Here is a 15,623-nt window from a genome sequence, read left to right on the forward strand (position 1 = left end):
TGTGTGCTGTAGAGTTGCTGCCTTCTTCATGTTCACCTTGATTTTTGCAGTCATGTGAAAACAAGCAAGAGTGTGTATGTGTAAAATGGGAATCGAGTTAGTGTGTGTAATCAGCTGCAGGGCACAGATTCCAAGATACATTTTAGGTTTAGAGGGTAATCAAAGTACCAATAAAAGTATGGAATGACGTGAAGCATGGCTTTATATTACAGAGTAGAATAATGGTCTCTTTTATTTTGTTTTACCCAAAAGGACTTAGGAATTAAAATGTTCGAGGTACTATCTAAATGGGCTATTGGTAAAGTGATTGTCTCTCGCACTATGTAATGTAAAAGAACGGATGGAAAGGAAGTGTAAAAAGTGGATTAAAATGACTCTTTGATGTTGGGTGAAAGATTAAATGAAAGGAAGTGAAATGTTTTCCAGCCGATCCCACCACCACCTCTTATAGTAATACAACATGTAGACCATGTATTTCTTACCTGAATGGAAAGGAAGCGTAACATAAATGTGAAGCCTCAGAGGGTACTTGTGGGTTATTTCAGACCAGAGGAGCCAGGCGGAAGGGAAGAGAGCCAGGTTTTTTAAGTTAAGAACGCACCTTAATTGGCCCTTGGTCTTCGGTATCTTTTCCGTCCATTACCTTTGACGTTGGGCTAGGAGGACAGCTTTCTGTTATTCCAGAAACGGCGCCTGAAGCCTGTGCTCTCTCGTCCGTAGCAGTGGATTCCAGAAGCCAATGTTGGAGTGGCGCTGGTCTGTGATAAGTTATCCTGTGCCTTGTCTGGAAAGCAGGAATCAACTCTGTCATATTATATAGTTTTATGTGTATATATAAAATTACTTATGAAATGATGACGATGTGGCAAGTTTATCTTTTTGATGAAGTGTGCACAGTAAGTTGCCTCATGTAGAATTGGGTTTTCCAGTGGGAAGTGTGTCTATATCCTGAAAATGTGAGCAAGACGAACACTATGGAAGATGAAGATGAATAGGGTGTATTTCACAGAAGCAGTATTCACCGTGAAGCGCTTCTGGAAGTGAGAATGTACGCGGTGAGATTGTCCTCGGTAAAGTGTGGGTGTAATGGAGGTTGTCATTTTCTTGTGGCAGGCAACACGGATTTGATTAACAGAGTCTTGCTGGATGCTGGCTTTACAAATGAACTTGTGCAAAATTATTGGAGTAAGCAGAAAAACATGTAAGTATTTGTTCTTACTAAGAGAAAAGAAACATTCCGTCTTTCAGCTTAGCTTTATTCTGGGAAGTGTTTGGAAAGTAGGTCTGTTAAATTTTCAGTTGATCATCTGTAATAACAGTTCCTCAAAAAAAGGCATCTTCCAGTTGTTGACTGATTGAGTCCTCAGTGGTGGGTGTGTCCGGATTCACATGTGCCATGACTGAGCCTAACACATACGTCTAGAGTGCGGTGTGAATGAGCAAAGGGGTGCTTGTGGTAAAGTAGGGTTTCTAGTGAAAGGTCACGTAGGTCACCCAGCCTGCTAGGAGCCCTGCCTCCCATACAGGCGAGAGACTGAGGAATCTGACTGTGGTTCTCATTTGCAGTCTCTTCTCCGCCCGACTTCCAGTCCGTCAGCAAGTGGTGAAAGTTTTTTGGCCCCAATTGTTTTCATCTCCCTCCTCAAGGTCCTGAGTTTTCACTTGTCAGGAATCACAGCAGCTGGTTTTTCTGCCTTTAGTGCAAATCACCCCTCTGCACGCAGCCGCCAGTCTGTTGTCCATGTAACTCGTACCTGGCCGGAGTGTCAGGTTTAAAATGACGTTCTAAGTTCAGGACCAAGGGGGTGCAGGCTCCCCAGCGTGGATTTCTGGAGCATCCGTGGGCTGACCATTCGGAAGAAGCCGATACGTGGGACTTGCCTGCCTGTTGTGGATCACCCCGTGCCTTATGCTCTGTTACACCACGCACGCTCTCTCCACTAGCTCTCCGCACACGGACTCCGCTTGCACGGGACGGCTTCCTGCTGGGTCTGTCGTCTCTTTTACCTCCTATTGGAGCCTCAAAATGCAACCATACTGCTGTTTTCTCTGAAATATCTTCCTTAAGCATCCTCCCTGTAACTATTTCTGAAATATTTTACCTTTTAAGACATAGTTTGCATCTATGGACATATGTCCGTTGACTTCCTTTATGCTAGGAACTCACTCTATTTCTGTTTGTATAGCCAACAGCTTAAAGTGATACGTTAACAGAGTGTAAAGTGAATGAAAGTTTCCTCCTTCTGTCTTCTGTTCCAGCAAGGGTGTGAAGGCGCGGTTTGTTGTGACTGATGGTGGGATTACCAGAGTTTATCCTAAAGAGTAAGTTCTAGTAATGTCTGTAAAAAGTAGCATATTACAACAGACTACTGCAAGGATATGTACGTTGCTGTGCCAGGAAGCTGCGCCTCAGAGAAAGTGAGCATTGTTAGTAGATTAAATTGGAGTGGGTTGAAGGTGCTTACATTCTTAAAATACTGCATTTCTTTCAAAAATGGGATTATGTGAATCTTCAGTGTTTTTTCTGTTGGTGTGTTTGCTTGTCATACATATTACACAATGTAAGAGATTTTAAGAGGTTTTTGTCTTTGCCAGCATAATCTCGCCTGGTTAAAGAAACATAGTGGTTACTGTCTTTTGGCGATATTTGCATGGCCCAGCATTGTGTTCACTGGTTTTTCAATGGTGGTTACTTTCAGAAGAGCCCATGTAGTGGGCTGTGTAGGCTTACCAATATTACCTGACTTGTCAACTGACTTGTTCATAATGACCTGGCTAGTAAACGGCAGGGTAAAGCCAGGAGTCGCGTTTTCCAATCCTGAGTTTCATTGTATGGCGATCTGCTACTTAGTCACGCGTGTCATTTACACCATCCGTTAGTATGAGCTCTTTAGACATACCTGAGATGCAGACGTATCAGTAAAGTTCAGTGATGTGCACGAAGGGAAAAGTATGGTAGCACGTAGAGTAAAACATGAAAATGATGAGCCGTTTCCTCCCTAGGGCTGGAGAAAATTGGCAGGAGAACCCGGAAACATATGAGGACAGCTTCTATAAGAGGAGTTTAGATAATGATAACTATGTGTTCACTGCTCCCTACTTTAACAGTAAGTGCCACTGTAGAATTCAGCCATCTGAATGACTGTTTTTTGAATGAATTATTGCTATTACCTGCCATCCACGAAAGCAATGTGAGGTATGTGATTGCTCAGGATACTCAGTATTAGTCATATTCCATACACGTGACATCGGAAAGGCAGAAGCGCCCATTCAGTGGAGGAGGGAAGATGCATACGCAGGAAGTGGCCATCCAGTCCGGTGGAGGCAGGCTGTCTGCGGGCTCGTGTAGTGCATAGAAGCACCTGGAGAGAAGGCCGCACTCCACAAGCCGCAAATATGTCTAAGACTGTGTCCTGAGTTTTTTGAAAAGTAGTCAGTTTACCCTCCTTCAGTCAGTGTTAGGGACATACTGTTTATGAAAAATCATAACGGTCTAAATGTTTAAGTAGTCTATTGAGCTCTTTCCCCAAAACTTTCTGAGTTAATTCTTCAGCCTCTCTGGGGGTTGGTCTTACTTATCATAATTTTCATAAATGGGGAACCTGAAGGTCAGAGAATTTCAGTTTTGTCCAGGGACATATATCTGGTGAGATGGAAAGGCAGTGTTGTAAAAGGAAACTCACTCTTTCCACTTCACGTCAGTAGCCTCCCCAGTATTGTAGCACATGTCGTGAAGCAGGGATCTGGCGTGCACCCTTTTTATTGGGCAAGTACATGCAGCTAAGGTGAGTCATTTTCATGCCAAAGTCAATTAATGAGAACCAATTCATGGACAGTCCAATCAGCCGGGCATATAAAGGAGTAGAAGGGAGCAGGAGAGCACACAGTCCTTGATTACAGAGCTATGCTGGAATATTGAAGTAGAACTCTATGCACCTGTAGGTAGGGGAAGAAATGTAATGGTGTTGTGGTGATCTATATAGGTCTGTTGTCTGTTTTCTCTAGGAAGCGGACCTGGCGCTTATGAATCAGGAATCATGGTAAGCAAAGCTGTAGAAATATACATCCAAGGCAAACTTCTCAAACCTGCAGGTAAGCATATGTATTGTGCACAGTCACATCCCAAATGAAATGTGACCGAATGTTTATATTATATGCTGACAGTGCTTATCAGGAAGGGCATCAGAAAGGTTCAGCCAAAGAGAAGTCAAAGACATTCTAAACTGGAAAATGCAAAGAAATACAGTTTGTTACCTATGAGACTGGGGATAAAGTAAACAGTAGTACTAATGTAGAATCGAGCAATTTGCAAAGAAGTGTGTATGTGTATCCACTGTTGACACACGTGTATGGAGTGAGCTTAGTATTGTATGTCGAAAACCTAAATGCTGGATTGATATGGCAAGGCCACTCTGGTAGTCTGCCCTATAAAATAATTCTAATACACAGATGTATGTATGGCCAAAGATGTCAGTGTGCCTAAAAAAAGTAAAAGTGGAAAGGGAAGTGTCCATCATTGGTGGGAAAGAGGTATTATGGCATACCTATGCTGTGTATCAGTAGAAAAGAATTCAGTAGGGATCTTTTTTGGTTTTTAAATGTTACAATGAAGTGTGTTGAAAATGAGCTGTTTGGCAAAGGAAAGGCAATGCAGCACACAGAGAAACTCATGTAACTGAGGATCCATGGGAATTAGAGGTGGGCTGGAGTGAGCAGACAGAGCAGAGGTGGAGAAAGGAGTGTGTAATGCAGTACTGTGGGAATGGTAAAAGAGAGCAGATTAGGGAGGGCAGACTGGAAACATGGGTAAAATGGCCTCTCTGCTTGTGGGGGTGGTTCTGCCTCAAAGCAGTTTCGCTGTGTACATTCAGTGTCTCACTTAGTGTCTGCCAGCCTCCTTCCCTTGACCCAGTTGCACATTTACTCGGTTAGTGTGGTTGTATCAGTGGCTCATTTAGGTGCCTGCCCTCCCACCCCGTCACCTGCCTCTGCATGTACTCAGTCATTTGCACCTCAGCCACACTTCTCTAGCACTGGTCAGGGTAGCGAAGCCTCTTAAGGGGCACAGCTTGAATGACTGTATATTGCTAAGTCTATTCTGGACACCGTTGGTGGCGAATGCAAGTTCGTTTCGAGTCCCTGAGGCACCCTGAGGCCATAGAAGGTGGAATGTTGGAGTTTGGAGCAGAGAAAGGTTTCTGGCAGGGACCGGCAAGGTATCAGCCCCTAGGCGCCGAAAGGTCCAGGGGCTAATTGACGTTGATCGTCAGGTAGTTAATGTGCTCCTTTTGGTGGTGGTTTTTCGCAGCAGAAACATTGAGCAAGTACATGAGATACTGTTATTTGGGGACCTCAGAGGGAGCAATAGCAGAGGATATGGGGGACGGGTACGACCCTGGAAGGTTCCACGGCGTCCTGCTCGGTTCCTGTGTCAGTCTTTGCATCAGCTTACTGTGTTAGGTCATTGGCTAGGCTGTAGCCAAGGAAGAAAGTGCATATGAAGGAAGTGTGTTTAATAGTGTGAGAGCTGTCAGGAGTACTTCTTACGGAAGCCCCAAGGAAGATATCTCTGTAATGAACAGTATATTCGACCCAAATGCAGTGCTGTTAAATGAAGTCCCTAAATTATATAGCAAAAATTATGTTGTACTAAGTGAAACTGTGGCCTGTAACGTGAGTTGCAATCAACTTTTCAAGGCATATCTGAGAGCGAATAGTGTTGCTGTTTGTGTAGTCTCAAGAAAGTTGCATTTGCCAGCTCAGGAGTTTTCAAATGTGAGAGGAAACATAAGCGAAAAATGTTGCTACATTTTAAAAATGTATGTGTCCGGTTTTCTGTGCATTTTTTTCAGTTGTTGGAATTAAAATTGACGTAAATTCCTGGATAGAGAATTTCACCAAAACATCCATCAGGGATCCGGTAAGATAATTTTGGTTTTTGTTAGGCTTATGTTACAGTTACTAATCTCAACATGGCAGTGTTACACAGTGGCAAAATAAATGGTCGGTGCTGCTGTATTGAAGCAGAGCTATGAATTTCTGGTTTTCGGAGGGTTTTTGTTTAAAGTAGTCAAGTAATAAATCTTAAAAGAGAAATATGTCATTGCGATTATTTTAAAATGTTAGAATAAAATGCTACTGGTGGACATTTTTTAATTCGTCATAAAGGTATTATTACCTTTTTTATTATGGACTGTAATGTGGTAATGATGTAAGCGAAATTGTTGCAATCCATTCTAAAGAAAAAGTGGGGTAATAACCATTTTTTTGTCTTTCAGTGCGCTGGTCCCGTTTGTGACTGTAAAAGAAACAGTGATGTAAGAAAACTCTGAAAAATGGAAGTTGTAACTGCAGCTGTGCCTTGTGTTACTCTTGGGGAGACTTTAATTGTAACAATGATGCAGAAACTGTTAACTGAGTGCTAAGAAATATAGCCAGGAAGTGGAGGGATTAGCTTCTAATTAGTAATTGTAATAAGAGGAGTATTTAAAAGTACGGATGCAGTATGAGAGGGTGTAAAAAAGCCGTATCAGCACGGACTGTATTCTCTTCAGTCTCCATGGTGTTAGCGTCTTTTGTACGTCTTTACCTGTCGCTCGGTACCCGAGTCGAGGTTATGGCAGAAGCATGCTTCGCGGTTATCGATGCAGTCGTCCCTCATGTTTGTGCCGTATTTGAATTGGCTCCTCCTGTGTCTGTAGCGGTGAGGGAGTCTTCCAACTGAAACTTGGAATTATAGTTTGACTTGCCTGGGTTGGATTTTGCATTGTGTTCTGTGCCTACCATTTCTTTTCCAGAAGTTGAGAGAGCAAATGTGAACTTTGTGCAAAGGTGAAGGTGCTCTAGGAGTGGGCTTCGATCAGTTATGCCAAGAATGAATAAGAGTGATGTATTTCACTGGTTTCCTCCCCTCCTTCTGTGTGTGTCTGTGTATGTCCACAGGGAGCAGGAATTTCGTATCTTTGTATCACTTGTAATCATGTGAAGTCATGTATTATTTTAGTAGCATGTGTGTTACAGAGAGCATGCTGTGTTGGTTTTAGAGCAGAGGCTTTTAAGAAGCTCACTGCATATGTGGAAAGTAGAAAGCACTCAGGCCCCGCCTCTGAGAACAATGGTTTTAATAGTGATTCTGTGCAATGAGAAGGAGTAACCTGATTCCTGTACGGGTAACCATGAGTGAAGTCGGGCAGGGATGAATCTTATACTTCAGGATGAAATACTGCGTTTCCTCAGTGGCATGTTTTGTTTTGCTTTCAGCTTTTACATCTCAAAGTAAAGTATTCAACCTTATGGTTGTGATAGACAAAGAGTTGTGAGTCCCGTTGTGCTGCTGCTGTGTTTGGAAAGTCTGTGATGGACAGTGGGCAAAATGGACTTTTTTTTTAATGTTTTGGTCATAATCCTAAGTCTATGTTTAAAGTAAAGTACAGTAGACTAGTAGTGTATCATTCAATAGTTTTGGTGTATCCAATGTGCTGGATCAGTGAGATGGGCTTAGAGTAGCAGACAGATGGTTTCCGATCAGGTTTTATGACTGGTGCAGACTGAGGTGACCGTTGTCACTGGCTGGATGGGGGTGCTGAGGTTTCACAGGAATCTGAGTGACGGAAATGTGTTTCCTCAGAATCTGCTGAGGATACGTAGGGTTTGGAGAAGATGGAATGAATAAAGCTGTCTCCTGTTTGTAATGCTGTAGTCATCTACGTAGGTGGAGTAGCGATCCTGCACAGTTCCTAGAGCATTGCTGAAAATGTGTTCATTGTTGGTTTTGTTTCAACAGGTCATGGACTGTGTGATTCTGGATGATGGCGGGTTTCTTTTGATGGCCAATCATGACGATTATACCAACCAGGTATGAACCTAAAGAGGAAAGAAGTAGGGTTTCCAAAGTGTGTTTCTCTGATCTATAGTACAACAGTCCTTACTGCCACTATGAACACTGATCCTGTAATTGCTGAATGTCATGTAAGCCATAAATAAGGAGCAGCATTCAGAGTGTATTTTCCCTTGTGTTTGTTACTAGAATGTACTTCCTGGTACTAAGAAACAAACAGTTACCTGTAATACAGTTGGCTGAGGAGTGCAAAAGGGGGCGAGCATTGTTGCTTGGATCTTCCAGAAATGTAGACATTGTTCAGACAGTAATCAGTTGATAGTGTGTATGTGAATACGTGGGTGGTTTGAAGCAAAGTGTCAGCCTCCAAATTGTCAAAGTGGCCGCACAGAGGATAGGTAGGTCGCACGGGATGGTCCACGAAGTGGAAGTACTTACCGGGAAACTTCATTCTGAATCCGCACGTCTGGCTTGTGCTTGAAAGAGGAAAAGAAGTCTCTCAACAACAGTGGTCTGTTTCCAAAGTGACTGACAGTGATTATGGGTTGGAGTGGAGCCACTCGAGGTGGTCCCTGCGGCAGAGACTCACAGCAGCTGATCGCTGCCTCCAAGGGTCTTTGCGTAGGTTCTCTCATTTCTCTCATTGTGATGATACTGCTGCATTCCTCAGGCGGCCTTGGGTTGTGACTCACTGCTTAGTGTAGTGTCCATCCCTTCCACAGGTGGCATGTGGGGCCCATGAGTCAGGGGAACACCGAGTGTCAGTGGACTTCTGTGAGGGCGCAGCGCTGGTTTATTGCCGAGCTTGGTTTTAAGCTCCTGATCAGATTTCCTTCCGTGTGTTCATGTTATGTCTTTTCATTGCAGTGGTGAAGGTGTTAATATGTGGCCTAAATGTGAACCTTAATCTCCTTTTTTTTTCCTTCATTAGATTGGAAGATTTTTTGGAGAGATTGATCCAAGTTTGATGAGACACCTGGTGAATATATCCGTGTATGCTTTTAACAAGTCCTATGATTATCAGTCAGTGTGTGAGCCCGGTGCCGCCCCGAAGCAAGGAGCAGGGCGTCGCTCAGCATATGTGGTCAGTAGGAGGCCCCCCCCCCGCCCCCGACCCGGGGCCGTGCGTCTCAGAGGGACAGGTCGTGTAGATGTGCATAATGACTGTCTTGTTGTGTTTTATAGCCGTCAGTGGCAGACATCTTACACATTGGCTGGTGGGCCACGGCTGCTGCCTGGTAAGTCAAATTGTATTTTTGTTGGTAATGATTGATAGAAAGGTGGTGTGCAGTAAGGAGGCTGATGAAACGAGGGATTTCGTGACAGGGAAATCAGTGGTCAGAAATGACTTGTATTCGTTGCGTATGGCTCACAGTGGTTCCCTTATGTGAGAAATGACTGATCGAGTGATCACTGTCCACCTGTTGTCAGTATGTGGGTGTTTACAGGAAAGCAAGGTTACACTCATGCAAACCTCAGCCTTTTCAGGGACTGTTTCCTGTGAGCCTGTTGAAACTGTTGTCATTCTGTTTGTTTCTTTGAATTATGGTGAATTTTAAATGTTAAGTAAGGATGTAGATTTTTTGAGCAGTTACTATGTATCGCCCTCGGCATCAAGGTAGATGTCTTCATCGATTAAAGTCCCAACCCGAGGACTCAGCCCTGTACCTTCGTACTTGTCATATAAAGGCCAGTGGTGATGTAGAGGCATCACGGTCCCGAAAGGGATCAAAGTCTTTCTTTTCAGTAGTCCTACCCCTGTTGCCTATGCCCTGCGACCTCTGGAAATGCAGCGTTGAAACTTTGTATTGAGGTACTGTGGAAAGTTTGGGAGATCAAATATGTGGTTGTGTGGTTCTAGTTAGTCCACTAACTCAGTGCATCAGTCATTCTCCTGCTGTGTGTGGATCCCGCCGTCCCTCCCTCCCTCCGGGAGCGGTGCCCCGCCGTACTGACTAAGCTCTGTTCCAGGTAGATTCCCCCATAGCAGTCCTTTGCCGTTGAGGCTGTTACCGGTGAAAGTAAATGATTATTTAATGTTATGAAAGTAGCAAAGAGTGTACAGTAGGAATGCAGTTATTTTCTGGAGAACAGTGAGACATAGTGCTTTCTGTTGTGAGGGTGAGATTTATATGTGACTGTATGTAGGTTTTCTGTATCCCATAGTCCTCCTGAAGTATGTGATTGTTGTCACATTTTCTGGCCACAGTATCCCTCGTCGCCAGTGTCCTCCCTGCCTCCTTTTTTTTTTTTCCTCCAAGTACATTCAGTTCCAGGGAGTCCGTGCTAATATGTGGCTCAAGTGTCATTGGCTGTGGAGCAGCAATGTCCCCTATGTCCTCTGCGTAATGTATTCTGTCATGAAAGCAGCATTGTGTATGTATGTATAGAGAGAGTCTGTATCGTAAGTAGTCAACCCCGTGGTACGAAGTCATTTGTGTTTTTTGTTTGTTTGTCGTACACTGCAGAGTTGTAAAGTAAGGAGGAAATCCTGAACGAAAGCTAGGCCCTGAGATGAGGAGTCTTGTTCCTGTTAGAGTTGTCCGTCCTCCTTGCTCTCATTGCAGTGTAGGCACTTTGCCACGTATGTGTCCCTTACCTGGTGTTAAGCACGTCTGCCTGCGTGGTTTGTTTTACAGAAGGAGGCATGTGAAATGTGTTGTACAGTGTAGGAAATAGTTTGCCAGGTGTCAGTTGTTTGTTTTCAAAAGGAGGGAAATGAAACAGGTGTGTATGTGGATATGCAAAAATAGTCAGGTTTGTATTGGTTAGTTTAGAAGGGACAAGATGTAGATGGCTATCAATAATTAAGTATTCATGTGTCAAATTTAGGTCTATTCTACAGCAGTTTCTGTTGAGTCTGACGTTTCCACGACTTCTGGAGGCAGGTATGTTATGCTCAGGTAGTGTTATAACTGGGGAAATGTTTTTATTGGGTGTGTAGAAGTCAATGCCCAGAAGGAGTCATTGTGTGTGTGTGTGTGCGTGCGTGCATGAGAGAGATCGTCTATGTGCCTGTTTTGGAAGTTTAAATCTTTTGGTCAAAACTGTGTGTCTGAATGCTTTGGAAAGCATCCTAGGTCACAGTGGCCTCTGTGTTGTCGTCGTTGGGCAGCTATCAGTCATTCAGGGGTTGCTGCTGCTCACACTGTGGGGAGGAAGCCATGGGAGGTGCCCGTCTGCCCTCTGTCCTGCAGTCGTTGTGCGTCCCTAGAAGGGAGGGCTGTGGAGAGTGGCTAGAGGGTGCCGTCGTGACGGTGGTGTGTGTTTGTTTTCGCCACAGTTGAGATGGAAGAGGATGACTTCACGGCCTCTCTGTCAAAGCAGAGTTGCATTACTGAGCAAACGCAGTATTTCTTCGATAATGACAGTAAATCCTTCAGTGGCGTATTAGACTGTGGCAACTGTTCCAGGTAAGTTGTTTGTTTCGTCATCATCGTTGGACTCCTCTTGTGTGACTCAGAAGTTGTGTTTGTGTTTAGACTGTGTGGCGAGGAAAATGGGTCCTGTTGTAGTAGGCTGAGGTGGAAGCCAGTCAGGAAGCTGTACTCCCGTGCACTGTAGTGCTTCATTATGGGATCGAGGTCAGTGCACCCCGTCTTAGGCAGAACAGTGGGAGAGTCTATTGTATTGTCTGTGTAAGAAAGATTTATCTAAGGTAGAGATGGATAGAATGTTCCATGTAAGGTTTGAAACTGTTTTTTGAAGCTAAATTAGAAGCCAGAGAGATGACTGATAGATATTTGTTTACATGTAGTTGCTAAAGAGGTGAAGAAAATGATCGTCTCGGGTAGGAGGTGGTTTTATGTGTCGTGTTCCCTGGAATGTGGAATTGACCGTAGGTGTGGCTGGAAGGTGAAAGAACTGGGAGGAAATAACTTCCTTTTGTCCTGGTGAATGTGAGTCATGAGTATCCTTCAGGTATCTCAGGAATCGTTTGGAAGAGATGGAGAAGTTAATTTTGTTGTAAGGAGAGCGAGGCGAAAGGCAAGGTGGAGATGTGTGTTTGAAGTTGTGAGAGCAAAGGGCTTCTCTGTGTCCTGAGATCCCTGAGAGCTGAGCAGGAAGACACAGCTTACAGGGCACAGACATGGGACCGTGTGTGTGTATGTGGCAACTGAGGACAGTGTATTTTAGGGGAAGTGTTGTGTTGTCCGAGAGCAGAGGAAAGGCGAGGAGGTGAGGGGATTTGAGTAAGTCCAAGGACTGGAGTGGTGGGCAGCTCGGGATCTGGGGAAACGGAGCGTCAGGGTGAACTGCAGATCTTTTCTGGGAGGGATGCAGAGAAGCTGGGATGAATGGTTGGGAGACCCGGTCAGTGTGACTGAACGGCTGAGTGCCGTCGACCTCCGTGTGCAAGGCAAGGCGGGGAGGGCACAGGTCTGGCACGTCGTCAGGAGAAGCAGCTCGTATTGTGTAGAGATTGGCGTGTCGGCCTGTCGCCTTCAGGAAAGAGTTGTTGCACAGGTCACAATTACCTCAGGGAGAGTTGAGCGTCCTTTGGCCTGTTATCAATCATTAAGTGAGGTCTCGGGAGAGCCGTGTGAGCTTTTCACGCTGGCTGACTGCGGTGCAGTGTAACGTGAAGCTCCATGTGAGATGCCGAGGGGGGCTGCAGGTTCCGGGAATCAATCAATCAATCAATCAATCGCTGTGCGGTTGTGTCCAAGGGTCAGTGCCAGAAAGAGAGCGTATCCTCTTTTTCTTTGGGAAACAAATGAACCCTCCGTGACAGGTCTCCATTGTTGTCTCGGTTGCGGGAGAAGGTGGAAGGCAGCGCGAGATGGGGTGAGCCCTGCAGGGAGCGTGCGGCCCTCGATTCTGTGCACTTTTGTGTGGTCCCCATGTGGTCGTGACCAGGGACATAGACGGTCTGTGCTTCAGTCACGCCAGCTGCCGTTGCAGGTGCTCAGCAGGCTGAGACAGAGAACTGTGCTCGCCGTGCTTGTTGCCGAAAGCAGACGGCGGCCCTGCGCGCAAAGGAAGTGCGCAGGCGGCGCAGGTGTGGCCCTCTCTGGGCCGTGTGGAGCCACGGGTGTGCGCCTGGTTGTCTGTCTTCGCAGCAAAGGGAGGCAGCTTTGGCGCGTGGTCAGTGGTCAGGGAGACAGACAGACAGGTTGTAAAGATGAAAGCGGACCACGAAATAATACCTATGTTGCCATGAGTACCTGTGTTGCCATGAGAACTGTCCGTGAAGAAAGAAAGAAAGAAAGAAAGAGCAGACTGAAAAGATATGTTGCCATGTCGGTAGTATGCACGTGAGAGCGAGGAGACGAGATGTCCATGGTGGTAAAGAACGCGGGGGCATCTGTGTCCTCTGAGGTGAGTGACTCTCATTGATTGATTGCATTTTAGTGTTTGTTTGTGTGGATGAGGCTGCTGTGTTTGTTTGTCTTAAAAGGTCCTATGTTCTTTCCTGTGCCATATGTGAAATTCGTGGGCAGGTGTTTGTTTATTCACCAAGCATATTGTCTGTGATTGATGATTGATTGATAGATTGACTGAGTCATTGATTGATTGAGTCAGTCATTGATTGATTGATTCTGAAAAAGAGACATTTTGTGTTGCAGAATTTTTCACGTGGAGAAGCTGATGAATACCAACCTAATATTCATCATGGTTGAGAGCAAGGGGACCTGTCCCTGTGACACGCGGCTCCTCATACAAGCGGAGCAGACCTGTATCCTTTGACGCTGAGGGGTGTGGCCCAGAAAGGCGGCCAGAAGCTGTGCCGTTGTACCTTGCCACCTCGGTCCTGCTCATCCCTTAGAGGAGTGTAGGTGGGCTGAGGTCACCTCACAGAGGTAGAGTGGACCCCCTGACGGCAAGCTTGTCTCGGACGTCAGGTTGGACGATGCTGCACAGGCCTCGGGAGAAGGAGCGAGGTTTCTGTGTCCCCTCGGGAGGCTCGGTGGCCCAAATGATGCAGGTGGGCAAGTGGCTGGCGAAGTGGTCTGAGCCAGCTGGGAGGGGCCCTGGGCCTGGGTGTGCCGGCGATTGGGGAGCGGGGCTGGGCCTGTGCCAGTGATGCCGGGGGCGTGCGTGGCTGGATCTTACAGGCCGTGCCGAGGGAGGGAGCTCTCCCTCTTCTCTGTCGTCAGTCAGCTCACTCATGTGCAGCCTAGAAGGGAGTGGTGTGGCTTGGAAGGTGGCAGAGCCCCTCGTGCAAAATGGAGTTGAGGAGTTGAATGTGGCATAGACTTGCCAGGGAGTATGAATCAATCCATCCATCCATCCATCCATCCATCAGGCAGCCCTCAAAGTGGAAGGTGAAGGTGCTCTTGTCGCGTTGGCGCAGCTTAACAGGTAAAGTGCGTCCCATGGTCAATGTGCTGGCAGACAGTGCCAGGACTGAGCGGGCAGTGCGGGCAGAGGGGTGTCTGGGCTGCCTATTGTTCGGTGTGTAGCCTTGTTGTTGCTGGAAGGGAAAGCGGTCATCACCTGTGTTTATGCAGGGGGGTGTCCGTAGGAAGACATGGGTACGTACTTATGTGTTCCTTCCTAGGAGGCGCCGAGGTCCTCCCTCAGGCTGCTGCCCGTACGAGTGACATGGTCTTGTTCTCTGTGTCATTGGTACGTTTCACCCACTTGGATTGCGGAGATGATTGATTGATTGATTGATTGATTGATGGGTAGATTAGATGAAATAAGATAAGATCAGATCAATAGTTAGTTTAGTTAGTTAGTTAGTGTGGACTGACTTGGGGCCTGAGAGCACGCTGAGCCTGGTAAAGGTAAGAGGGGTCGTTCTCGTGACACAGGCCCCCTGGTCTCTCGGGGGAGTGCTGCTGCTGGCTGGGTTCTGGAAATCTGGTTGGTTGGTTGGTTGATTGATTGATTGATACATCAGATAGATAGATAGGTAGATAGATAGGTAGATAGTATGTGAACTGGTTGTGTGTGTTAGATAGACGGGAGAGTCACGGCCTCGGGATGTGTTTTTTTTTTTTTTTTTTTTTTTTTTTTTTTTTTGCCTTGGGAAGTGAGTACACTGGCTTGGGGTGTGTCAGTCACTGTGTGGGGGAAGCGTGACTTCCATGTTCCTTAACAAGTGTCTGTCTGTCTGTAGCTGATGGTCCTGATCCTTGTGATATGGTGAAGCAGCCCAGATACCGAAAAGGGCCTGATGTGTGCTTTGATAATAACGTCTTGGTAAGAAAGACAGACAGACCGAATGTGTACTGCAGTAAAAGGTGTAATTAACTAAGTAACTAAAGTAAAGTAAAGTAAAGAAGTAAAAAGTAAGGCACTCACTCACTCAGTGGTTGCTGTGTAGAGGAATGTTTGTTTGTTTGTTTGTTAGGAGAGAGTGTGCAACGGTAAGTAAGTAAGTAAGTGCAAGTGCAAGAGAAGATAATGTGGTAAGCATAGTGTGTGTGTGTGTTTGTCAGTAACACGGTGTAGTTGCAGGGAGGTAGGTGGATGTTTTTTGTCTGTATGTATGTTTGTTTCATTTCATGGGTAGTGCAGGCCTAAGAAACAAACGAAGAGAGAAACAGAGAGGAGAGAGAAGAAGAACCAAGCAAACAAGCAGAGACAGACAGACAGTGTACTTTACTTTACTGTACTGTACTGTACTTTAGCTGTCAGTCAGTCAGTCGTCATTCACACACAACAACAAGCAACTCCGAGCAGTTTGAGTGAGTGAGTGAGTGAGTTAGTTTAGGTCCCAAGTCTGTTGATTTTCCAGGGTCTGTAATCAATAGTCAGTCAGTCAGTCAGTCACTGGTTGTTGATGTTTGTTTGTTTGTTTGTTAGTAATGATGATGCTGTGTGTGTGAGTTGA

General features: G+C 45.7%; 1 protein-coding gene and 1 long non-coding RNA gene across 6 annotated transcripts in view; one reads left to right on the forward strand and one right to left on the reverse strand.

Moving 5' to 3' along the window:
- CACNA2D1 (calcium voltage-gated channel auxiliary subunit alpha2delta 1) overlaps positions 1 to 15,623 on the forward strand; it is a 420,595-nt gene that overhangs the window by 387,669 nt on the left and 17,303 nt on the right. For 3 of the 4 annotated variants that reach the window (XM_072965120.1, XM_072965123.1, XM_072965121.1), the window contains 13 exons: positions 1,114 to 1,201; positions 2,260 to 2,322; positions 3,004 to 3,107; positions 4,006 to 4,092; positions 5,853 to 5,920; positions 6,279 to 6,317; positions 7,784 to 7,855; positions 8,769 to 8,921; positions 9,023 to 9,075; positions 10,670 to 10,725; positions 11,121 to 11,250; positions 13,408 to 13,517; positions 14,907 to 14,989. In XM_072965120.1, coding sequence (XP_072821221.1) covers positions 1,114 to 1,201; positions 2,260 to 2,322; positions 3,004 to 3,107; positions 4,006 to 4,092; positions 5,853 to 5,920; positions 6,279 to 6,317; positions 7,784 to 7,855; positions 8,769 to 8,921; positions 9,023 to 9,075; positions 10,670 to 10,725; positions 11,121 to 11,250; positions 13,408 to 13,517; positions 14,907 to 14,989 — 1,106 coding nt within the window. The remainder of the gene's footprint in view (positions 1 to 1,113; positions 1,202 to 2,259; positions 2,323 to 3,003; positions 3,108 to 4,005; positions 4,093 to 5,852; positions 5,921 to 6,278; positions 6,318 to 7,783; positions 7,856 to 8,768; positions 8,922 to 9,022; positions 9,076 to 10,669; positions 10,726 to 11,120; positions 11,251 to 13,407; positions 13,518 to 14,906; positions 14,990 to 15,623) is intronic. The other variant, XM_072965122.1, reaches the window with a different exon arrangement.
- Positions 1 to 15,623, reverse strand: part of LOC140697443 (uncharacterized) — a 96,310-nt gene that overhangs the window by 2,167 nt on the left and 78,520 nt on the right. For both annotated transcript variants that reach the window (XR_012074544.1, XR_012074543.1), the window contains one exon: positions 602 to 784. This is a non-coding gene — a long non-coding RNA (uncharacterized lncRNA). The remainder of the gene's footprint in view (positions 1 to 601; positions 785 to 15,623) is intronic.

This window comes from Vicugna pacos, chromosome 7, assembly GCF_048564905.1.
Source record: "Vicugna pacos chromosome 7, VicPac4, whole genome shotgun sequence".
Lineage (NCBI taxonomy): Eukaryota > Metazoa > Chordata > Mammalia > Artiodactyla > Camelidae > Vicugna > Vicugna pacos.